Source organism: Chinchilla lanigera, unplaced genomic scaffold, assembly GCF_000276665.1.
Source record: "Chinchilla lanigera isolate Chin_1 unplaced genomic scaffold, ChiLan1.0 scaffold00191, whole genome shotgun sequence".
NCBI classification, from domain to species: domain Eukaryota; kingdom Metazoa; phylum Chordata; class Mammalia; order Rodentia; family Chinchillidae; genus Chinchilla; species Chinchilla lanigera.
The window spans coordinates 88,474-111,809 of record NW_004955592.1 but is presented as its reverse complement, the minus strand read 5'-3'; the positions used below and the strand labels follow the sequence as shown (position 1 = coordinate 111,809).

General features: G+C 49.9%; 2 protein-coding genes across 11 annotated transcripts; one reads left to right on the top strand and one right to left on the bottom strand.

The window, feature by feature from the left end:
• Positions 1-200: 200 nt before the first annotated feature.
• Pglyrp4 (peptidoglycan recognition protein 4) lies at positions 201-11,788 on the bottom strand. 9 transcript variants are annotated; one of them, XM_013509970.1, is made up of 10 exons: positions 11,395-11,786; positions 11,077-11,297; positions 10,530-10,590; positions 9,456-9,563; positions 8,543-8,744; positions 7,146-7,264; positions 5,840-5,992; positions 4,381-4,579; positions 2,038-2,156; positions 201-990 (listed from the first exon to the last, which is right to left on the bottom strand). In XM_013509970.1, the coding sequence occupies exons 3-10, from the start codon at positions 10,582-10,584 to the stop codon at positions 812-814; spliced, it is 1,134 nt and encodes a 377-aa protein (XP_013365424.1). In that variant the 5' UTR covers positions 10,585-10,590; positions 11,077-11,297; positions 11,395-11,786; the 3' UTR covers positions 201-811. The 9 variants fall into 9 exon arrangements, with proteins under 9 accessions (XP_013365424.1, XP_013365422.1, XP_005414661.1 ...); XM_013509968.1 differs by having other exon boundaries at positions 10,530-10,624; positions 11,383-11,785; XM_005414604.2 differs by having other exon boundaries at positions 10,530-10,624; positions 11,395-11,785.
• A 6,179-nt stretch (positions 11,789-17,967) lies between these two features.
• On the top strand, positions 17,968-21,163 carry S100a9 (S100 calcium binding protein A9). 2 transcript variants are annotated; one of them, XM_013509984.1, is made up of 4 exons: positions 17,968-17,999; positions 18,482-18,699; positions 19,065-19,225; positions 20,853-21,163. In XM_013509984.1, exons 1-4 carry the CDS (start codon positions 17,983-17,985, stop codon positions 21,048-21,050), a joined length of 594 nt encoding a protein of 197 aa, XP_013365438.1. In that variant the 5' UTR covers positions 17,968-17,982; the 3' UTR covers positions 21,051-21,163. The 2 variants fall into 2 exon arrangements, with proteins under 2 accessions (XP_013365438.1, XP_005414660.2); XM_005414603.2 differs by lacking the exon at positions 17,968-17,999 and adding an exon at positions 18,279-18,364.
• The last annotated feature ends 2,173 nt before the right edge of the window (positions 21,164-23,336 follow it).

Sequence of the window (23,336 nt, the reverse complement as noted above, 5' to 3'; positions counted from 1 at the left end):
GTACCTGCCCTCAGGCTGCTCCAGGCGGAGAGGGACATGGGACACTAGAGACTCAGCTCCCATTGCAGACAAGCCCCTAGAACCGGCTCTCAGCCTCAGAGAGGAACGATGAGAGAAAGAGAGTGCAAGTGGAGGGAACCCTGTACAAGAGGACTTCCCAAAGAGGACAGGACAAAACAAACTGCCCAGGCAAGCAGAGACAGGGTCCATTCATTGATTTATTTTTCCATTTCTTCAACAAACATCTAAAGAACCTAGTAAATTCCAGGCACTCCTCATAAACTGAGGACACAGTGACGAATAAAACTTGGCTGCTTCTTAGAGAAACTTGCAATCCAGGAGTTATAACAGACATGTATAAACAATCACAGGCTTTAAATAAGGGAAACATCCAAAGTTGCACAAGTCAATAATGTGTGAGCAGGCGGGGTGGGGTGGGCGCACCATGGCCTGGGTGACGGATGAGGGCCTGGGCTGCCCGGCAGACTGCAGGGGGCGGGACCCCAGGCACACAGGCAGCTACAAATGGAGAGAGAGGTATGACAGGGCCTACTGTGTGTCTTACCTGACCAAGCTGATGGGTGGTCAGGGGACAGGAAGGTGAGGAGAGAGATGACCCAAGGAGGCTTTAAATGCCCAGCTATGGGGATCTGGGGATGGTGATGGTGGAGGATGTGAGCAGGAAAGGACATGATCATCCCAACCTGGAACAAAGTTGGCAGAGGAGGTGGACATAGATGTTTAAGCAAAGTGGGAGGTGAGGACAGAGACCCACTGGGAAGAGCAGCCCCAGAAGGAGGGGAGGCTGCCCTCAGTTTTTGAAGTGAGGCCACGTCTTGATGATGTTGTATAAAGCCTGTCCAGGGGACAGAGTGTTAGCCACGTCCCTATGGCCCAGCAGCAGGTAGTTGGGGGCCAGGTACCCCTTGACCACAGCACACTGGATCAGGTCCTGGGCTGCCTCCAGCGCCGTGGCATTGGGTGGGCTGCCTGCAAAACACAGCCGCCCATTGATCATAGGGTCCCACAGTGCCCAGTCCAGGCAGGACACACTCCCAAGCCCCACCCCACCCAGTACCACCATGCTAGTATATTCCACTGTTGGCAGCTGCACTATGGGAAGACAGAAAACCAGGTCAACTTTAGATGTTTCAGTTCCAAAGATTTTCTGAAATCAAAAGGGCTGAGCCTGGAAAACTAAACTCAATTCTTTTAAGTACATACAAAGCCTTTTTCCACTGCAAATGTTTAACCTAGTAGTTCTCTACTGGGGGTAGTTTAGTATCCCAGAGGACATTAGGCAATGTCTGGAGATATCTGTGGCTGTCAAAGCTGGGAGATGTGAGGATCCCGTCATTATCTAGTTGATGGAAGCCAGGGGTAACACTAAACATCCTACAAAACACAGAGAATTTTTAATCTTATCTGAAATGTCAATAGCCCTGAAGTCAGGAAACCTGATTTTAGTGACAGGCATGCTCCCTGCATCTTCCCATGACCAGTTCCAGTCTCAGCCAGGCACACCACTGTGTCATCCCTGCCTGTGTCCAACAGCCATTCCAGTATCAGTCGGAACCAGCCCCAGTGACAGGAACTCCCTGCCCAGAGATTCAACTAAAAGCCCCTGAGTATAAATAAGTTCTCTGAACCTCAACAATCCACAATGTGTACTCTCAGCGCACAAGCAGGGGTCTCTGTGCTTTGACATGTGGAACATAATAGGCCTACACTGTTGCTATAGTAACCAAGAAATGCACCTGCTAAGGTAATCTGAAAATATTCACAGAGATCTCTGTGAATTCACGTGCTTCTTTGGGAAAAAAAGAGACATACACATCTGGCAGTGTGTCAAGGAGGTACTTTTAAAATGAGCGTTCTGTCTGGGAACCTGTCACATTCAATTACATGTCAAATTGGGTGTTTCAGCACGTGTGGACACGTAAATGATGGTTGAATCTGATGGCTTTGCTGTCCACATCGGACACTCCCCCTCCAAAGACCATAAATGACCCCTTCTACACAACTCATCCAACTCACCTGAGAAGGTGCCCATGAAGACAATACCCAGGGCAATGTCACTGTAGCCAGGGGTGGAGGAGCCTTGGACATTCCAGCCCACCCCTTCATAAACAGCACCATCCTGACCCACGAGGAAGCTGGAAGGCCACGAGGGGAGATGGAGATCAGCCTGAAAGAGGCACTTTGAGATTCTTTTTCACTTTCATTCATTAATTCATTCATGCCTTTACTTATAATCTAGGGTCTATTAAAGTATAAATTAATCTATTACATTATCTATTAGAGTCTAAGTTACAGAGACAAGTAAGACTGAATCTCTAACGTTGATGTGCTAGTAAACCAGCAGGGGAGATGGGCAGGCTGGACGGGCAATGGGAAGTCCTGATTTATAGCATTTGCAGATTTCTGTGGAAGAAAACTTCCACCATGGCTGATTTTATCCTACCGATGATTTAACAACTGACGTGCAAAATTCCTGCATCTCTAACAGACAGTTCTCGTGATCTAGCACGTGTCTGCCTTTGTCCCGTACAGTACATCACTTGCTTCCTGCAAGAAGCTCATTACGAATGAAGAAAGAAGACAGCTTTCAGTGCCTACCTTTCCCAACCTCTCCAGTGAAACGGTTTCTCTCACGCTGGTCCAGGCCTCCTTACTAGTGAGTACAATGCACATGTTTCTGGTCTTTCCTCCCTTAATCTCTCTATACCTTTGACCCTGTAAACTAACTAACATGAGACTCTCTCAGGGAACATATCTTCTCAGTCATTTCCTTAGCAACCTAAGCCTCCTGTTTAGCCCCATGTACCCTTCATTGTGCTGCCTAATGTACCTTATGAGGTCTTGTTTCATTTCTTTATTCCCTCACTAAAGTGAAGTATTAATTCCATGAAAGCAAGAGACGTCTGCGCTCCATCTGATGGCACCCAGGGAGCGCAGCCTAGAGCTAGAATATGTGAGATATGAGCGTAATCCTGACTTTGGCCCCTGTCAGGGTGAGAAAATGACAATCATGAGCTATGCGAGACAGCGGCACAATCAAAGTCGGAAATCGAGGGACCTTAGGAGGAAAAGGAAAAAGACCTCCTCTCAATTTCTATCATTACCCAGTGTAGTGTTCCTAAATTTATAGTCAAATTTCAGATGCTCACTGAGATGAAGAAGAACCAAAACATTTGATAATTCCTGATAGATGATAGGTGTTGGAGAAAAACATTCTCTCATACTAAAAGGTTTGTCACTACCATGACAGAGAGAAAAGATGCAGTCAGCTCAAGAGTGGATACCGAGCAATAGAAAATCCCCCTCCACTGCTCACAGCTCCGCAGGATGCATCATGCAAAAAAGTGCTTGGCTGGGGGGCAACGGGGACTAAAATCCAGCTCCACTGGCTAAATCAGAAGTGCCCTTACGGGGGGGCCACATGTACAAATACACCATATAAGCTAGTGTGGCCCATCCTTAGACTTAAAATTTAGTGTGATAGTGTCTGAGAGTACCCGAGATGGTACTCAGATGTATTTGCAACCTGTGAGAGCATCCTCAAGAAATTTGTACTTGTTTCATGTATCATTTGGGTTTTTTTCTCTGTATGTTACTTCGAAGTTAGTCTGAAGTTTTGTTTGCTTTTGTGGTACAGGGGGCCAAACCTAGGGCCTTTACACTCCCACCCCTTTTTTTATTTTTCATTTTGAGACAGAGTCTCACTAAGTCACTAGGTTGCCCACACTGGTCTTAAACTTACAACACTCCTGCCTCAGCCTTCCAGAGTGTTGGGATTATAACCATGCAACACCATGCCAGCTAAAATTACTAGATTTTTGAATTGTTTGATGGAAATATCTTGACCAAAAATCGTTACAGAAATTTGAAGCCCATTTGGACTACACTCAATGAGGAAAAGAGAAAGAAAATGTTCCCCTTCCATTAGGTCGGTGTGTTATTACAGAATCATAGACCTTACTACTAGAAACATCAACCTGTTCCTCTCCTCCTTTCCTTCAAAAAAACAAGAAATATTCTCCCCCAGGAGGTTTCCAGTCTTTAGATCCACAGGTGCAATAACACAAGAGGGGACAAGTTTCCCTCTGTAGTTGCTTCCTCTAATGTCTTTTTAGCAGTCTTGGCATCCATCATGTGAATAAACCACCTTTCAGGAAGCACATGTTCTGAGACAGAGCCTTAGCTGCCTCCTACTTGAGGCCCACCCAGGGTTAGGTGGAAAAATCAGTGAGGTGGTACGTAAAGGGGCCCGTCAGATGGTATTTGATACATGTTAACTTCCTTTCCCACTCCTTTCAGAGGTTCAGTTTCTACCCCCACCAAGGGAAAAGGAGCTCCCCTGTCCTTGGATTCACTTACTTGTACCCAATGTCACACTTCTTGTGTTTGTCCATGAAGAGGGATTGGAGGTCTCGGACCAGTAGGTGGCACTCCTCAGCCGCACTACAGGTTCTCCCACCCGTGTGAAGGATTATAACATACTTAGCAGGGAGGGTCATCTTGTGGCAGTACGCCACCCTGGCCCTCCAAGCTGACCGTGGGACAATGCTGGGGCAAGCTGTGGTGAGAATAAAACAAGATGTGGAGAGTTAGTTTTGGTTACCCATGTCAGCCACCTAACTACCAAAGGCTACGATTGAGACATCCCTACCCACCATGTCTGCCCTGGGCCCCCCACTCTGACCCTGACTGTGGGACACAGGAGCAGGATGTGTCCCAGCAGCAGGACCTGGATTCTTTATTCTAAAAGAATATCTCTGAGAGTCACTTGGAATCCATAAAACTGCTGGTGTAAAGCAATATTTAATATTGACAGATAGCATCAGTCCAAAGGCAGAGATTAAATTGATTCAATGCCTCAGGATGATAGAAATAATTCCTTCTGAACTTCATTAGGCTTAAGAAAAGGCTGAAAGTGTTTCTTATTCTCCTCCTCTTTCTTCTTCTTCTTCCTCTTTCTTCTTCTTCTTCCTCTTTCTTCTTCTTCTTCCTCTTTCTTCTTCTTCTTCCTCTTTCTTCTTCCTCTCCTTCCCCTCCCTCTCCCTTCTCCTTCTCCTTCTCCTTCTCCTTCTCCTTCTCCTTCTCCTTCTCCTTCTCCTTCCCCTTCCCCTCCTCCTCCTCCTCTTCCTTCTCCTTCTCCTTCTTATTCTTTTTTCTCCTTCTTCTTCCTACTAATAGAGGGGATTGAATTCCCTCTGCACATGTTAGACAAACACTCTACCACTGAGCTACATCTCTAGCCCACTTTACCATTTCTAATGTTCCTAGTTATAAACCAATAGTGTTTACCCAGTTATCTAAACTCTGTTAAACTCTTCCTGTAAAGTCAGTGTAAGCGTTGACTTAAGTTTGCCTCCTCACTTAAGTCTGTTGGTGTTCTAGTTTTTGTACTCAGAAATGTGTGTTTGTGTATAAGCATATATAAATATGTGTGTAAACGTATCATGGCCCTTTCTAAGCCTTTTTCCTTTTCACCATGTAGAATCATTTTACTTGTTCGTGTGATTGTTGCCTTTCTAACAGATCTAACAGGAGCTCAGTGACTGCTTGTGGAGTGATGGAATAAATGGGGACACATGTGGACACTGGGCACAGTGCCATGGCTCCATCTTTCTGGGATCTGAATGGTAAGGAGGTGGCCTGGAGCATCTCTGTCAAAATTTTCTGTCCTCAAAGTTTCAGAGAGCTGGGTGAGAGAGAGAGTTCTTGGTCTACTGGCAAGCATCAAATGAGAACCTGGTGAAGAGGTCACCCTTGCTGGTATCTGAGAGTCAGTGGGATGAACCTGGAGGGAGCCCAGAGAGGTTGGAGGTCTCACCTTTCTTCAGGCTTGCCTTCTGTGGGGGGACCAGGCAGTTTTCGCCTTCCACAAAAAGTGGCTGGATGTACCTGGGTGATAGGTGGCTCTTTAGGATAGCATAGGAGATTAGGCCCTTCATGGCTGACAGGGCTGCAGGGCTGGGACTATGGCCTGGAAGAGAGCAATTTGTGGAAAACATCAGCCTGGCCTGGGTTTTAGGGGAGCTGTATGGAGAAGACAGATGTCTGCCTAGACCCTGCCTAGCTGTTGGAGGAAAAGAAGAGGGACCAGGCTCATCCCCAGGTCAGAGACATGAAAGTCAAGGGTTGTCTAGACAGAGCTCTCAGCGGTTTAGAATGAAGCCCTTTCTTAATAACTTGCCAAGACTTCATTCAGAGGCAGCACCACGCTGGGCTGCACCCACCTGCTCAGGCCAGTGGCGCCTACCCACACATCCCTGCCAGGCACGCACCGGGCTCTTCACCTGCATTTACTCATTTAATCCTCACTACAAATCTGAGGTTGATGTTGCTGTTTATCCCATTAAGACAAATTTGAAGCTCTAAAAAGTGACATGCTCAAAATTGCAAGCCAACAAGTGGTAATGAATAGTTATTTAAAAAAACTGTAAATAAAGAGGCCAAACACAAAGGGTCCTCTGGCATGGAAGATACAGGCACACATTTTAGTTCCTCTCCTCATGGCTGTGTCACTTTGGGCTACCTACTTCTCAGAGACTCAGGCTGTATCCTGTGGCAACAGAAATCGTGAAATCTTCTGAACTATCTTAAAAGATACTGGTGAAGAAAATGATAAAGTAGGTTACATGATTTTTGGAGCACGCACATTTAGGTTGCAGGTGACAGGGGGCTTGGAGCAATAGACTAAGAAAAAGTGGGAGGAAGTCAGAGACTAGAGGCCTCAAGGTATTTTTTTAAAGGTGTGTAGGAAATCTGAAAGTGAGAGATGGACAGAGGAGGTGCCTGGCGGGAAATTGGAAGCAGAGTCTGCAGCTATAGAAACATCGGTGCCAGAGAGGAAGTGTGACAGTCACTGACGCAGAGGGGAGAGCTGCAGAGAGGAGAATGGGCAGAGAAGACTGGGGAGCATCTCTACATATGAACTGGCTACAGGGAAGGGGCAGCTGCATAGATGCAGATGGAAGTCAGAATAGGTGGGGAGAAGACCATAATAACATCATGGAAGCCAAGGGAGAAGAGTATGATAAGAGAGAGTTCTTCAAAGATATATCAAAGGGCAGTGGAGTGCGGAAATGAAACAATAGAGAAGTCTTTGGAGAATGATCAGCTGGGGTGATCATTACCTTCCTTGGTGCCAAAGAAGGCGATGCCCAGGGAGATATTATTGTATCCCTGGGTATGCAGGCCTTCGATATTCCAGCCAACACCTTCATACACTCTGCCATCATCCCCGACCAGGAAGCTGTGCAGCAAGAAAAGGTAGATTTAGCGACTGGCGTGAAAGCATACTCCTGAGAGATGAAACCTTTTACCCAGGCTCCAGAGAGATCCCCAGCTATGTAAAAGAAATCTCTACAGATTTTTCCCAGACAACAGAAAGACCAAGTCATTTATCTGAGTCCTTAACAGTCAAAAAACCTTCTCCCACATTGCATATCTCCCTCCCCTGCTCAGACACAGAGTTATATATGAGTCATCCTGTGTGCTCAGGAGGAGGAGGGGTGCTGGAGCCACACAGTAACTAATGAGGACCCCAGCACACAGTGCTAGAGTCTCTTCCGACTCCTCACATCCTTAACCATGGTTCTCCTCCCCGCTCCGAAGAGCACGCTGCTCATGAGATCCCCACATGATTTGATACCTCCTTGTAGGGTAACTGACTCACAGAGACCTTGAACCCAAGAGAAGGATATAGATGCAAGCAGTGCATTTAGGCAGTGATTCTAGAAGCCAAGGAGAATGAGAGAGGAGAGAGAAACCCAATATAGTGTGATCACATGGTCTGGTTTTCATAGTGGCATCAGGGGCTGCCGCCCACACCCTCCATGTCCTTCTGAGGGGCTACGGGCTGAGGTTACCCATCAAACCCCAACACCTAGGGGCTCATTAACTCCCCTTTCCCATCAACCACTCAGGGGAAGGCCTAAAGTGGGAAATCACGGATGGTGTGGAACTGGAGGAAGGAAGCCATCACCACGTTCAGGAGCTGTCCACAGCTGCCCAAAGTCACACTGGGTTTCCCAGGTGGATCATTACAGGAAGAGTGGAAAGTTTGCTCCACCGAAGAGGAGCCCATGCTTGTGGTAAGGGGGAGCGTACTGTGGTACAGAGTTTAGGCTCCATGAGTCCACAGCTCAATGATCTTCAGGAAATCAAACAATCTCCCCTTCCTTGGGGTGGGGGAAATACTCTTCCTCCCAGACTCAGAGCTGCCGGGAAGCAAAGGTATGCAAATACAAGTAAGTCATCTACAACTTGTGGTGTGCTGGTCAAACCAGGCATAGATGAGCAGAAGGTACAGTTATTACTTGACCTGCTTTACTTTCTTTGGGAGATTGCAGAGGCAGGGACCTCCCAAAAAATCCCAAACAATTTAGGATTTCATGAGTTTTACACATTTTATTCATTATAAAATAAAATGTACATAAACACAACCTAGAAGGTGAGAAAAGTGGATGAGAAGCAAGAGCAGCAGAGCAGCTCTGACCACGTGCCCGGAGGCCCAGGCCCAGCTTCTTACTTGTAGGCCACGTCACACCAGCTGTTGTTGTGGACATGATAGGACTGCAGTTCCCGCAGCCTCTGACTGCAGGCGGTCTGGTCGCGGCACTCCATTCCAAGGACGTGGTGTGTGACAAGGACATCCACTGGTGTGGTCAGCGCAGACCTGCAGCCTACAGCTTCTGCTCCCCACTCCTTGCGAGAGACCATTGTGAAGATATCTGTCGGGGGACCGTGGATGTCACTTGGTGCGTTCTGCCCCAAGGGTCCACATTAGTTCCTGGGTTGCACTTGCCGGTTGGCGCTGCATTGGCCCCGTAGTGGTAAAAGCCCTGGAAGAGGCCCACAGGAGGCAGGTTCACTCTCCCCTGCCCACCCCGCTATCCCTGTCTCACTGCCACATGCCTAAGAGTGCACCAGCCACGGAGCTTACATGGTCCCTGTTCCAAAATGTCCCCACAACAGAGCCCATCTCCCAGCTCCTGCCCTGGGCCACCACAGGCCCTTGATTCAAGGAACATCTCCATCTCATCCCTTCTCCCTGGGGAAAGTTCTCACACCATGTCACATCCACAATTAAGGACTCAGTGTGTGCTCCTTGACTCTGAATGTTCCCTTGGGAATCGTGGGGCTGCATCTCCTCCTTACCCCAGGGCTTAGGCGCTGGTGTGTCTCCCTCTGTCTCTGCACTCCCTGAGGTCAGGGTTTGGTCTCCAACTACTGCGGAGGCTATTTCTTCCCTTCCTGGATTTCATTTCTTCCCGGCCCCACTCCTACACCCCGAGGACCTAGGACCATCCGTGCAAGTGGTTGGCCAGTGCTTTTCTCTACAAGTGAACTCCATTCACCCATTCCAGTCGCATGCGGCTGTGTAGATCTGAGAAACATCTCTGGTCGTAGGCAAAACCCTAGTGGCCCCCAAGCGTCCTCACCGTTATGACCCAGTTTGCCTTTTTTGGTGAACTGGGAGATGTTTTCAAACAGGTTCTGCAGCCTCTTTGACACTTGTTTCACTTGTGTTTTGTCCCATGAGGAAACACCTGCAAAAGAATATTCCATTTGGCATCAGTCTTCAGAAACTTCCAGTACCGGGTATGTCAGAGGCATGGGCTCCAGCCAGAAACAGCTCCCCCGTCTCTACTGTCTGTCGCCCCTCACCATATCCCCAAACCCTCTCTAGGAAACCCTTGTGAATTAACTAGTGGACCCCTTTGAATAACAGCAGTTGGCATGACTTTCGCCAACACCGACTTTTGGCATGGCCCTCTCAGCACCAGATCCTGGTAATCCCCTGAGATGAAAGTTATTACCTATTAGTTGAGCACAGGGAGTTTGTGTGCTAACCTAGTTTTGTGAGAGGCATCTATGTACACAATTAGCAAAAGAACAACTTGGAAATGTATTCAGGTGCCTCAGAGCCACAAAGTCCTCTTTAGTGTGAATTTTACACAGTGGAAGCAATGAGGGAGATTTAGTGGAGAAGCAGGTAGAATTATCTGCACAAATCAGACCAGGCCTTGGTTTTTGGGAGCACCTGCTCAACCCAGGCTCCCATTTAAAGGACCGTGGCTGTGAGCACAGGCATCAGTCAATATCCCTAGCCCCAACAAATGACACTGTCACCCCCAAGAAGTTTTCTCTTGCTGACAAGCATAAACTTATGTCTGGTTGGACTGGCTGACACATTAATGATAATCGTTGTAGCCATTTATTTAGTTTTACTGACCAAGCACTAAGTCCTACATGTACATTATCTTATATAATCCTCCCAATAAGTTTAGGAGGCCTGTTACCATATCTCAGGTAGGAAAATTAAGATTTAATGAGTTGAATTACTTATTCAAAAGCATTATGAGGTGCAGGATAGGGATTTTAGCCCGGGTCTAGAGACTCCAAGATCTATACTCTAAACACAGAGGGAAGGGTAAGCATTTAAACAATTCCTATTATGACAATTTAGGATGACCCTTCTTAATTGGTCTTTAGTCCAGAGAAAGGAAACCTACCCAAGGTTTGGACGCTAAGAGCAGAGAAGACAAGAAGCCAAGGCAGCATCCTCATGTGGTCCTGGGACAGCAAATGGGGAGTGTGGTCAGCAGCCCTGGGAGGACAGTGTGGGAGAGACCCCGACAGTTAGCACGTCCGTGCTCACTCTGCCACCCGAGCACCCCAGACGGCACGGTGCTGCAGTTTTCCTCCTCTACCACACTGCGGGCCTCCTGAAAGCCGGCACCTGCTCAGACTTCTCAGGGTGGTCTGTGTAGCACACGTGCGAAACATCCTGTCCTTGTACCCTGCCAGTTTACTTCCACTGAGTGTCTACTGTGTGCAAGGACTATTCAGACACTGGAACACACGGCCTAATTTAATCTTCCATTGACTCTGTAATGTAGAATTGTTAGCCCCCATTTCTATAAGACACAAGAAATTCAAACTCTGGGATGAGTCTACTGCAGAGAGTTCCCTCCCAGTGGAGGATAGGACCAGGTTGTGGGGGGAGATAGGACAAGGAGAGGGCTCTGAAGAAAAAAATACATTCACATTCTGAAATACCTGTTGGCCCGTGCCGTCCCAGCCCAGGACCTTGAGACAAATGTCTGTCCTAGACAAGGGCCTCGGGAGGGAGGGTGAGTGGTTTGGTTCGTTCCTCTGTTGGGAAGGGAATTCCACTTCAGTGTGACTTTTTCAGAAAGCCTCTGTGACTAGAGGGAACTGGCGGGGTATCAGAGACCCCCTCTTTCCCAGTAGAATTGGGAGGAAAGTGGATCCCACTTCTAGGGCAGAAGAAATCTGATGTTAGCAGTCATCTGGTAGAGTCCAGTCCCTTCTAAGAGAAGGCTCCAAAGAACAAACACTCACACTCAGAAATACCTGAGGACCCTGTGCTGTCCCGGCGCAGTAGGTCAGGGTGCAGTCCACTTGCCCCGCATTGGCTGGTCACTCCTCCCTTCAGAGTTGACTTCCAGGCCCTGCCCCTCCTTCAGCTGTTTCCTCCTCCTTCTCTTTCTCCTCCTCCTCCTCTTCTAGCCTTTGCTTTCCCTCACACTAAGAGGGAACTCGCTCCTTGGGAAGGAAGCCCTTGGGCTCTGGCTTCCCAGAGAGAACACCTTGGATCCCTAACAGATAATGGAGGACAGGGGTCTGAGGCTGGGAGCTGACTATGTCCACATCACTGAGAGGCGCTCGAGTGAAAGCAGACTTGAGCTGAGAGCACCTGAGGACCCGCCCTGTGAATAAGCCCGGGGCCCTCCTCCCTGGGAAAGGACCTGATTGCCCAGTTCTCCAGGAGTGCCTTCCTCATCTCTAGCCTTTAGTAAGCCTGTTGACATGGAGATGTCTGTGGGGTCTGGGGGCTGTGTCCCTGACATCCGGGAACTTCCCATCCATACAGGCAGATCTGCTGCAGGTATCTGAAGGTTGTGGATTTACATCATTCACTAGTTTACACACACACACACACACACACACACACACAGGAGTTCACAGGGGTCCAGAGCAGGAGGGAGGAGGAAAAGACAGAGAGTGCTATGTTCCCAGGAGGCAGCTCCCACTGGTGACCCTGTAGGCAACACATCCATCATCCTGCCTCCTGCCATACCCCATCCTGTCATTAGGGGTGTCACCACAGGAAGTCTCTAGAAACTGAGCACCTCCAGCCCCTCTCCCACTCTTGGCTGGGTGGTATTAGAGCACGCCCTGGCTGGATTTCATGTTCTACAGTTCTTGCCTTGTAGGGTGGTGGATCTCTCAGAGTAAACTCCACATGACACTTTCCAAGAGTGCCTATCTCCCAAGGATCCCTCCGACTTGTCATCTTTCAGAGGGTTGGGCAGCTTCAGAGACTTTGGAAATGTCCCATGTCTGTCCTTGATGAGTCACAGTTTCACTCACAGGCCAGAGATTCCCAGAAAAACTCGCAGAAGGGGCCCTTCAATGAGCGCGGAGCTTACCACTGTTTTCCCCAGCCCTGAGACCAGGCCCAGGCTGGAGCCCTGTGCCAGAGCGGGAACTGTGGGCCTCTGCCCAGTCTAGGATGCAGATGGAGCAGAGCTCAAAACAGAGGTGAAGGAGATGAAGAACTGGAGCCCAGGACCAGTATCTTAAGATTCTGATGCTTCTGATCCTCAGGAACACACCGTTTCTTCATACCTGAGCTGTCTGTACCCTAGGAACCCATAGGAAGCCCTTAAATAACAAGTCTGTTGGGCCTGCATCCAGGGACATCGAGAGAGCTGCAGACACTGTTTCCTTCCACAAGAGGGAGTTGGGGACTGAAGGCCAGAAAAGAGATTGGGAGTGGCCACTACCAGGACCAGCAAACGCTCTGTCCCGTCCAGACGTCAACAAATTCCTGGGGACGTACAGGCCCCCTGAGACAAATGTCTGTCCTACACAAGGGCATCAGGAGAGAGGTAGAGTGGTTTGGTTTGTTCGTCTCTGGGTCCGTGAATTTAGAACTAACGTCCTAAGAGGATCTCCTAAGTCCTGAATGACCTGGCCCTTGTCGCTCACCCCTTTCCCCAGCCCCCTCTCAGTCTTACCGCTCTACCAGAGCGGGCTCCCCCGGCTCTCCACCCTCTCCTGCCACAGCGCAGCTTTCCCGCATGTTCCCATCCCTTCCTCTCCTGGAGCTGAGGGATGGGGCTCTGCTTCAGCCTGACTTTTTCCAAGAAGCCTCTGCAGCGAGTGGGGACCGGTGGGGCATCAGACAGCCCCTCCCTCATAGTACTCATCTTAGACTGTAAATCTCGAGCCTGATTCTCTCAAAGAAGAGCACTTGTGGGGATGGGGATTTAGCTCAGCGGCAAAAGCGCCTGCCTGGCAAGCGCAAGGTCGTGAGTTCGGTCCCCGGTACCGGAGAAAAACAAAAAAAAAAAACAAAAAAAAAAAAGAAGAGCACTTGTGCGATTGATTTGTGTGGTGAACTAAGCCTTTTTCCCATGGACCATTTTTACTTGAAAGAACAGAAAATGGTCAAATTATGGATACTCATATATATGCCAGGCATTTTTTAAAAAATGCACAAAGTAAGCTTTGATTTGAAGGAAAATAACTAATAAAATTAGAGCTTTCAAGCAAAAATTAGAATTGAGAAATTTATATCTGCCACCATGATTTGACAGATTCCAAACACTTAAAGGCTTTACTGATAAGATTGGCGGTGATATTAACAAAGTGACGTACGTATATTTACACACACATACAAGTACACATATGTACTTGTACATACATTGGATAATAACACTGGTCAGCATTTAGAAGATGTTCATGAGTCAGTGAACCAATATTTTCTAAGTGACTAATATATTAAGTCACAAAATCATCCTCAGATATCTGCAGAAACTGTCTATGATACTCAGTAATTTGTTGTTCTTAGCTTTTTCCGGGACCGGGAATCGAACTCACGACCTTAAACTTGCCAGGAAGGCGCTGTGCCGCTGAGCTAAACCCCTAGCGCTCAAACTCAATAATTTTTACAAGAGAAAAAGGATCCCCGGTCAAGGGAATGCCACAGGCTGCCCTGACGCAGGTGTGTCACCAGGGGGCAGCACGCGCTCTTTCTGGTCTCTGCTTTCTCCTGCGTTGTGCGGCGTCTGAATTACAAGACGTAATCTTTGAAGAATAAATTCCATCCAACCGAGGCAGGCATTCTTCTTATTCTGCAGGTGCTCTTCAGATGCCCCGCAGGCAGAGCTTTTCATCCAGGGATGAGAAAGCGGAGGAGGCGGCTCTCCAGGAGACCTGACCTAGCCAGGCAGGCCCGTGGCCGGTGGTTACGGTTCCAGCAGGCGGTGTTCGTTCGTGAAACCCCTCATTTTCTACAAAGGGATGTGGACCTCAAGGGGATTCCTGCGAGGCAGAAGAAGCCAAGGAGAGATAATGAGACAGCCCTCGGGACTTGTGGAGGGATCTGGAACCTCAGTGTGTGCGGGGAGGGCACCAGCCGGGAAACGCGAGAGGAGGAAGGACGGGAGGAAACCGCACCCAGGGGACAGAGAAGGGAACGCCAGCTCTCTCAGTCTGGAATTCCCAGACATTCAGAAGATTCTGAGCGAAGCAGCCGAGGTAGACTCGGGGCTGGTATTCACACGTGGGAAAGCTTCGGGGCCAGGGTCCACGAAGCTCTGTTACTGTGAGCCTCACCGTGGGTGCTGGAGCTGCCCAGTGTGGGGACAGGAGAGGGGCTGCTCCATCAGAGTCCGAGAATGGCCAGAGGTGGAGGCTTAGTGTGGACAGATCCCAAGACGGTGAGACAGCACTCTGAAGCTACCTGCAGACCAGCGCACTGAGCCGTCCTCGAGACCCTAGAGGACCAGGCAAGGGTTGGGGATGGATCAGGAGGTCCAGATCCAGAGAGCTCCTAGCAAGCAGGAGGGGAGGCAGTGGAGCAAGAGGCAGGTTGTGTGTGGCCTGGGAGCACGGAGCCCCAGGCAGCAGCCTTAAGGAGCGGAGCCTGACTTCCCTGCGGGAGAGCAGTGGGGAAGCCATGGGCCACACAGGGCCTGGAGTTCAGCAAGACGCCATTCAAATCTGGAGTCAGTGCTGGGGGTGACTTCAAGGCCAGCTCACCCAACTGTCTCATTTACTGGATGAGAAAAGTAAGGTCTGAACGTGGAAAAGGGTCTAGTGGTCTCCAGAAAGCCTGGCAAAGCCAGAACCAGAGCCTCACTCTCAGGCTCATGCTTTCAACCAAGCCCCCATAGGCCCAAGGACACAGAGCTAGGGAAAGTCCCTGCCATGAGGTACGCAGGACAATACAGAAGACCCTAATGCCCTGGAGGGTCACAGCAGCAGAGCAAAACAAGGGGAAGACACAGATCACTTCTCATCCTGGGCCTAGGGAAAGGGCTGATGATTTGGTGGCAGCTTCAGAATCCTCTATTTACCTTGTTTATTTACACACTTTGAACCCAGATGCATAAACTACAACCTATTCTCCCAATGACCACGACCAGAGTGACTGTGGGATCCAGGCCCACCACGACTTTCTGAGCGAAGGGCCACTGTCAACGTGGGATTCCCCCATGCGAAAAATCTTGCCTGCTTTGAGCCCTGTTGTAGTGGCCGGGCCCGGTCGCAGTGTCTTTAGTGGCCGAACCCTGTTGTAGTGGCCGAGTGAGTGGCTGAGCCTTGTCTCCCTTCTCCCCTTATTTTACCTTCATCTTGAACCAGCACTGTGTGATCCCAGTTGGTGACTGCTGAAAGCCTCTAGGTAAAGGCCAACAGACCGGAGTTCATTTCCCACTCACTGCCTGCCTGCACTTCCTCAGGCAACAGCTGTTAACCTAACATCCACTGAGTCAGGCCTTGGTCAGTTCCAGGACCCAAGAACTGAGGGGGACAGCGACCCTGCCTGGAGGAAACAGAGTCGCAAACTCCATGGCGGAGCAGAAGTCACCCACATTCGCCTGCAGTCTCACTTTGCCACACACCCCACCTCATTGTAAATGCCTTTGCTTTTCTTTAAAATTTGTTGGGAGTTCTGCATAACATCCAGCTTCCCTGGACCTTCAGGAGACCCCACAACCCCTGGTCCACACAGCAATCCTCCCCTGAGGCAGAGTCCTGGCTGTCTCTTTGAGCCTAGATGTTTCCACTCACTAGAGGCTCCATGTCTCCCTAGTCCCCACAACCCAGAGACTCATCATCAGCTGCCAGAGTAGCCCTGTTACCAGACGGGGTCCAAAGAGGTCCCTCACACAGGAAATGAGGGCCTCAACGCACCCCACTCACAGGGTTGTTTGGAGGTTCACTGATGTATAATGAAAGTGTTGTAGAGTAATGCGAGGCATAAATCTATTAGCTAGGAGGAAGTACACTCTCAAAAGGGAGCATGGGTGCTCATAGAGCAAGGCTTATTATGGCATGGGGCTGGGGGGATCTGTATGTTTGAGGGGTGTCCTCAAATAAGTAACCTCAGATGTGTATTCCTGGTGTCTCTCAGGGTCCTCCTTGGTGGGCTAGGTTAAGAAGCAAACTATGTGTGTTTGAAGTTCAGTGCTAGGGGACCCACTTAACAGTGCTGTTGCCTTGGGGATGTGGGTCTGAGTTGCAAGGCGCTGTCCCAATTTGCAAGCTTAGTGCATTTTGAAGACCTTTAAGGGTTTTTTGGAGTGAAGCTCCTGGAAGAGAACAGGGTTTTGCAACCTTGGCTAATTTTGATTCTGTACTGAAGCTGTTTTCCTAAGAGCCCAATTTTAACATTGTGATTTTTCTTTATCTCCTCTGTATGTTTATTTCTTCTGTTTTACTTAGCCTTACTGGTGCTTTTGATATTTTCAGGCTCCGGCAGCTTCACCTTGAGATGCCCCGGGGAAGATCCTCTGTGCGGATGAAAGTTCTTCCGTACCGACAGCAGAGGGCGCTATGGGAGCACACAGGAAAAGTGTCCCGGCGCAACGTGCAATGGCCTAAAAGTCGAGGTTTCTGGCTGGGGTGAGGAAGCACACAGCTTCTGCCCTAGCTGGCCTCTGTGCTTCCTTCTCTGCTAAAACAATTGCCGGGCAGCCTCTATTAGGGAGCGAACCTGAAGCTCTCATTGAAGTATTCGCTGACTGTGTTCACCATGTTCATTCATTCACCTAAGTATGCGCTTAGCAAGCATTTATTAAATACTTGCCCTGTGCTCAGCACTGTACCAGGCCCTGTCCGTAGCTACCAAGAGTTTGAAACATATTTAGCAAGACTGGATGTATAAGACTGCGCATCTCCTGTGTGTTGTGACACACTCACCAAATGTCCCCAGGATCTACCATTGCTGTCTGGTGCACAGTGGCCGCCCAACAAATACTTTTTCAACAAATGCATGACAAGGTAACTAACAATAATGCTTCTTATTCAGGGAGCTCTTCCTAACTTCACAGGTTCTGTCCCAGACCTCATGATCAATCCTGTTATCCTATTTTACTGATAAAGAAAACAAGACAAAGTTAAGTCAATTGGCTAAGGTCAGTGTGAACTCTTAAGCACTCCCATGTGTAGCATCTCAACCCCGCAAGGCCGTGGTCAAGGGTTAACACACATAGCGCTTGCACAGGGCAGGGTGGGAACTGGGCAGTGGGAAAGGCTACATGAAGATTAGGCAAAAGGTTGTGTTGAGGTGAAACAGGAGAAACGTCTTGCCCTATGGAGGGAGAGGGGCTGGAGTCACCAAGAGGACAGGAATATGCCCAAAGCAGGCTCTCCACGCACACTTCCTGGGTCAAGGCAGGGATGCCCATAAGGAAACAAGATGATTCAGCATATGCAATGGTGCCCAGCCCTAGGTATGTGCATAGGAGGAGATGAACATGAATAAAAACCTGTCTTGAGGGATCTACAACCAGTTATTAGTCAGAGGAAATATATGCAAATCACTTTAGTCCGGGAAAGCAAACATTATGAGCCAGAAGTGGGGTGGGGGGAACTGTCCTGGAGGAAGAGATTTTCTCCCAAGGAGAAGAGCGGAGTAGCTTTCCGATGAGGCATCATTTGAGGTGAACCATGAGGGACGGGCAGGATTTTACTCTGTAAAATTGCCCTTATCCAGGAACCAAGAGATCTGAGTCTAGTTCCTGCTGTGTCACCAGCTAGCTCTGTAATCTTGCTCAAGTCCCTCTCTGGGCATCAGACTTTTCATCTATAATGCAAAAATGCAGATCACCTGAGAGTCTTTCTAATCTGACCCCCACCCCAGGAATCTAATAACCCAACCCATGCAACCCCTGGCCCTCCTGAGGGCGCTATCACAGAGCCAGGTACACACAGGGGAAGGAGCAGCCCACCCTTGGATGGCAGAGAGGACAGATTGCCCACGAAGGGGAGGCAGAGTGGGTCCTCAGCCAGCCTCTGGCTCTCACAGGTGGGGACGGGCATGCGAGGGGAGCAGAGGGGCAGCAGGCTTGCTGGCTTGCTCAGGAAGAGCAAGGGGTGGGTTGGAGGGGAAGTGAATCAACCAACCAGCTTCCTCTCAAACCAGCTCAGGCCCAGGCCTGGACGTTTCACAAAACAAGAAAAAAGAGCTATGTTATGTGAACATTTCCCGTCCTGCTCCAGCCCCCTCCCTGGCAGGATTGCCACATGGCTCACCTGTGAGGCAATCTTGCCCAGAGAGAGCCGTGTGTTCCTGCCAAGGGCCGCCTATAAATGCTGGGGCAGCGAGGCGCTGGCGAGTGCACGCGTGTCTCCTGGGCTCTGGTAAGTGAGCTCTCCGCTTTCCCGGCAGGAGCCTGCTGGCCAGGTCTTTCTTTCCTGCTCCCAACTTTCTTCCAAATTCTCCTCCTAGAAGCCCCCCTTGGTTGATCCTGTCCATTTCATAGCTTCCTTCGTGCATTCTTAGAGCTTCCTGCCCTCACATGCTTTGCTTTATTTTAACATTCTCTGTCAAAATTCATCCTCACATGTGTGTGACAAACCTCCTTGATTAACTGGCATCCTAGGCTTCCTATTTAACTTTCTGCATCCCCACCTTTTCCCTCCTGTCTGTGGCCAGAAGACTCGTCAAGGAAGCATGGTGACCTCTTCTTCTAAGCGTCCCTACCCTTGTTTCATTATTCACACAGAGTGCGAGAAGACGACAGCCGAAATGTCACTGCTGGAACGCAGCTTAGAAACCATTATCGATACCTTCCACCAGTACTCTACGAAAGCAGGGCACCCAGACACCTTAAACAAGAGGGAATTCAGAGCTCTGGCGAAGACGGAGTTGCCAAACTTCCTCAAGGTAGGGCTTGACTAAGTGAGATGGGCCGTGGGGTGGTACGCAGCAGACAGAGGGAGAATTCTAGTCCCTTCCGTGCAGAGGCAGCTGGAGCTGTCACTACAGGTGCCCAAAGCTAGATGCACCAACTGAGCTGAGAACTTGTTCAACTGCACACCTGCTGTGTGCAGGACCCTGTTTGGAGCACAGGGAGGTAAGCGTGGACAGGGAACCTACTATCTCGAAGTAGGAGACATACAAGAAAGAACGCGGTTAAATCTAATGCCAGTAAGTGCCCTGGGGGAGAAAGAAGATTCTTGCTCCAGATGGGGCAGAGATGACTCTGTAGGGTGGAAAGGCCTCCTGGAGGAGGTGACATTGGAGCTGAGCCCTGAGGAGGCCCCGTGACAGGAGGCTGAGGGATTCTAAGCCTCAGCAGGAAACATGGGCTTGACCTGGCGGGCTTTTCTCATCCTAAGAGTTTCCAGCAGAAAATAGAGAAATCAAGAACAAGTAGCAAGCATCCAGCACAGCCTGGCCTGCACACAGCCTGGCATGTGCAAAGGATGTAGCAAAACATTAGCATTGTTCCCCAGTCTGAAATGACAAGGCAGTTCTAGGGCAATGGGAGATCCCTCCCCACAGCCTTTTCATTGTTTTTTCAAGTTTGGGGAAACAGAGGCCTAGACTAGGAAGGATGGGGTGCATGGGTCTCAGTGTCAGTTCCATTGCTGGGTCCAGCTGACCTGGGACAGGTCCCAAGCCCTTTCCCTCGCCCTGATAAGATGGAGAACTGTCTTATAGAAGGTGTTAGGGACATTGACAGCTCTCCACGGGGTGGTCACAGGCATGCAGTGTTTCGGGTCAGGACAGACAGAGAAGGTGTGGCCAGGAGGCTATGTGGGCCAGGTTTCCCTCTGTCGAGCCCAGGCGCGCTCCATTCCCTCTCCCTGACATCCCCCGCCAGAGTTGGATGGGCCACTTAGGTTCTCGAACGGGTCCTGGCTGAGGTGACCCAGTGGGCAGCAGAGCTGAAGCCACCTGGTGCTTTCTTTGCCCCACCAAAGTCCTCCCCACCCGACATCTCCCCTCAAATACTTTGGGGGCAACAAGCACCTCTTTGCTCTCTACCCTCACCAAGACCCCACACTGGCTGGTTTCCCTAAGTGCCTCCCTACTGTGTAGGTAAGGATGAACGTTACCACCTGTCCAGGGGAGCGGGTGGCTGAGAAGAGAGCAGGGACGGGGCAGGACGGGGCTGTGGGTCAGATCTGCTTCCTGGCCTCCTCAGGTTGCAAAAGCTATTAACCCTAAGATGTGGTTTCTTCAAGGGAGACACCACTTCTGCTTCTTGAAAGTTATTATGAGGACCAGATACAGAGACATTTTCAGACGTAATAATTGCAGGACCTTCTCTGTAAAACGGAGAGACACACCCTACACAAGTAGTAGGAGCGCCTGGGGAATAAGCTGGCAAGGGAGTAGCACAGGCTTCAGCTCCACCCTGGGTACTCGGGTCATTTTTAATTTTTACATCAAGTCTCGTGGACCGGGTTTCCCTGTGCATTTGCCGTCCGGACACAGACCGTGCCCCCTAGTTCCCAGCTGTGCCCACCCTCAGCCCTAACAGCCGCCTGTTCTCCCCCCGCAGTGTGGAGACATAAATGATATCATGGAGGACCTGGACACAAACCAGGACCAGCAGCTGAGCTTCGAGGAGGTCAGCATGCTGTTCGCCAGGCTGACCAATGCCTCCCATGAGAAGATGCACGAGGGCCACCACCGTGGTCATGACCACAGCCATGGGCCAGGTCTCGGAGAGGGAGGCCAAAGCAAAGGTTGCCATTAATCAGGAGGCCAGGCCACCCCGCACCTGCCCAACCAGGTTCACGGGAAATGTGTGCTACATCACCTTGAATGTGGGGTGGGGCTGGGGTAAATAAAGTCTTCGTGTATACCAGTGCTCTGCGTGCTGTGTCTGTCCCCATCCCAGCTGGCCTCCCAGCTCTAGACAGTCCTGCCTTTGTCTGTAGCTCAACCCCTGTACTTGGTCACAGCAAAATGAGACTCAACAACATGTGGGTCTGTTCTGAGCCCCTTGGGCCCACCTCCCTGACCATGTCCTCCTCTCTGACATCAGATCCCACTGTTTGGATGCCAGTCATGCTGTACAGCCTTTCAACATGGCCTTTGACACTGAAGAAAGTAAAGTGGGATATCCATACCCCTCAGCATGCTGGCTGGCCACCTCCCCACCCAGCCCCAGCCCATCTTCACCCATCCCCGACCATAGACTGGTCTCTGTCCCAAGAGAACCCTATTCCTCTGGAGGTTGTCCAGCAATGGACCCAAGGAGTGCCATGTCTGGGGAGGAACTCTGGAGTCAGGCAATGAAAACAAGGGTGAACTGGGTGCAATTACCCACAAACTCATTCCTGCACGCAAGAGAGCAGTTGGGTCTCTTATAATAAACCTAGCATTTTAAATATGGATGCTGGTGGCAAACAGAAGGATGGCAGAGGGAAAAGAGCCCAACAGAACTGAGTTCCAACCCAGCTTCTGCAAAGGGAAGTCTCTGCGAAGAGCATGAGAAGCTTAGACTGTGGGTCCAGAGATTGCTTGGCCTTTGAAGATTCAGCTCAACGGCCAGCTGATCTCCCTGGGATGGAGGACATCCCTCTAGTTTCTGGTCAGTAGCTAGGGGCTCAGGCCTTGGGGGCATTTCCTCCTTTCCACAAAGCCTGTGGCCAGATGGGCCTGCTCCAGCTCCTTTGGAGCTGCTGTCATTGTACCCACATCACACAGCTTTCCTGACCCAGGTGCTCACCTTAGATGCTGCCAAGTGGCTCCTCATTCAGCTCCTTTCCCTCAAGCACAAGTCCCCTGCAGGTGACAATGGTTCCACAGCACACACGTCTCACCCTTTCCACAGAGAAGGCTCACAGAATAGGACTTCAAGGAGTTGAAAAAATACAGTCACCTATTCTATTTTTATAAATGAAGACACACACAGGCACAGAGCAGAGCAGAGACTAGTCCAAGGTCACACAGTGGTCGAGGTGATCCATGTAGAGCAATGAGAAAGGGGGCTTAGATTCCACCTGCTGTATTGCTGGATCCCACAGTTCCTTCCTGGGCACTGAACCTAAAGAAAGCTTCACCGGGGTCAGGTTGCAGCTCCCCCTTGGTCTGGGTCCCACCTTGCCCGTAGCAAGCCCTTGCTCTAGAAAGCCTTAGGGCCCCACTGCAGGTGAGGATGAAAGGGTCCGGGAACTGTTCCAGGCTGTGTGCCAGAGGAAAGGGATTTAGAATCCTTCATCAGCTCTTTAGCGCCTGGTGTGATAGCTGGCCGCCCTCATCTGAAAGTCTGCTCCTGGATATCACATCCTAGAAGGCAGCACCATCCTTACAGCCATGGAATGCAGCTCAGTGCAGGGAAAGAAAAGCAGCTAGGGACCCAGGAGACCTGACTCGTAGCACTGCACCAAGCAGGACTCTGCTGCTTAGGGTACAGCAGGAAAATTCTTCCCCTGGCCCATCTGCTACCACCACCTTTCCACGCATACAACCAGTGTTTGCAACTCTGTTTCCCACATCCCCAGTAGACTGAAAACATGAGGACAAAGATCATGTCTGTCTCATTCTCAGCTTTCTCCCTAGCACTACGGTGGGGCTGGTATATAGTAGGCTCTCAACAAATGCTGACTGCATAAATATTCTAAACTTTCTCTCATGCTCCGTGCCCTCTTCTGAGGCGAAGGTGTGGGGAAAAGAGGGACGAGTAGAGTGGGGTTAAAGCATGCAAATGGGAGACTTCTGGACCATCAAAGAGTTTCTGATGGTAAGACAGAGGGCAGCACTTTTATGGGAATCTGAGGGCCCCTCCCTGCTCTAGATGTAGTAAGACCAGTTCTGCTTTTATGTCGCCTACATTGAAGTTTGGGTTGGAAGAAAGAGATTTGCTGTGAAAGAAAGTTTGAAAATTATTGATGTTAGTCCAGTCTGCCCTACTCCCTGCCGAAGTTGTTAAGTCAACTTACCTGAATTTCACCAGGAAAGGGAGCTTCCTCTCACACTGTTGACGCTCAGGACATCCTTCACTACCCTGACGTCAGTCATTCTCATTGTACCTTCC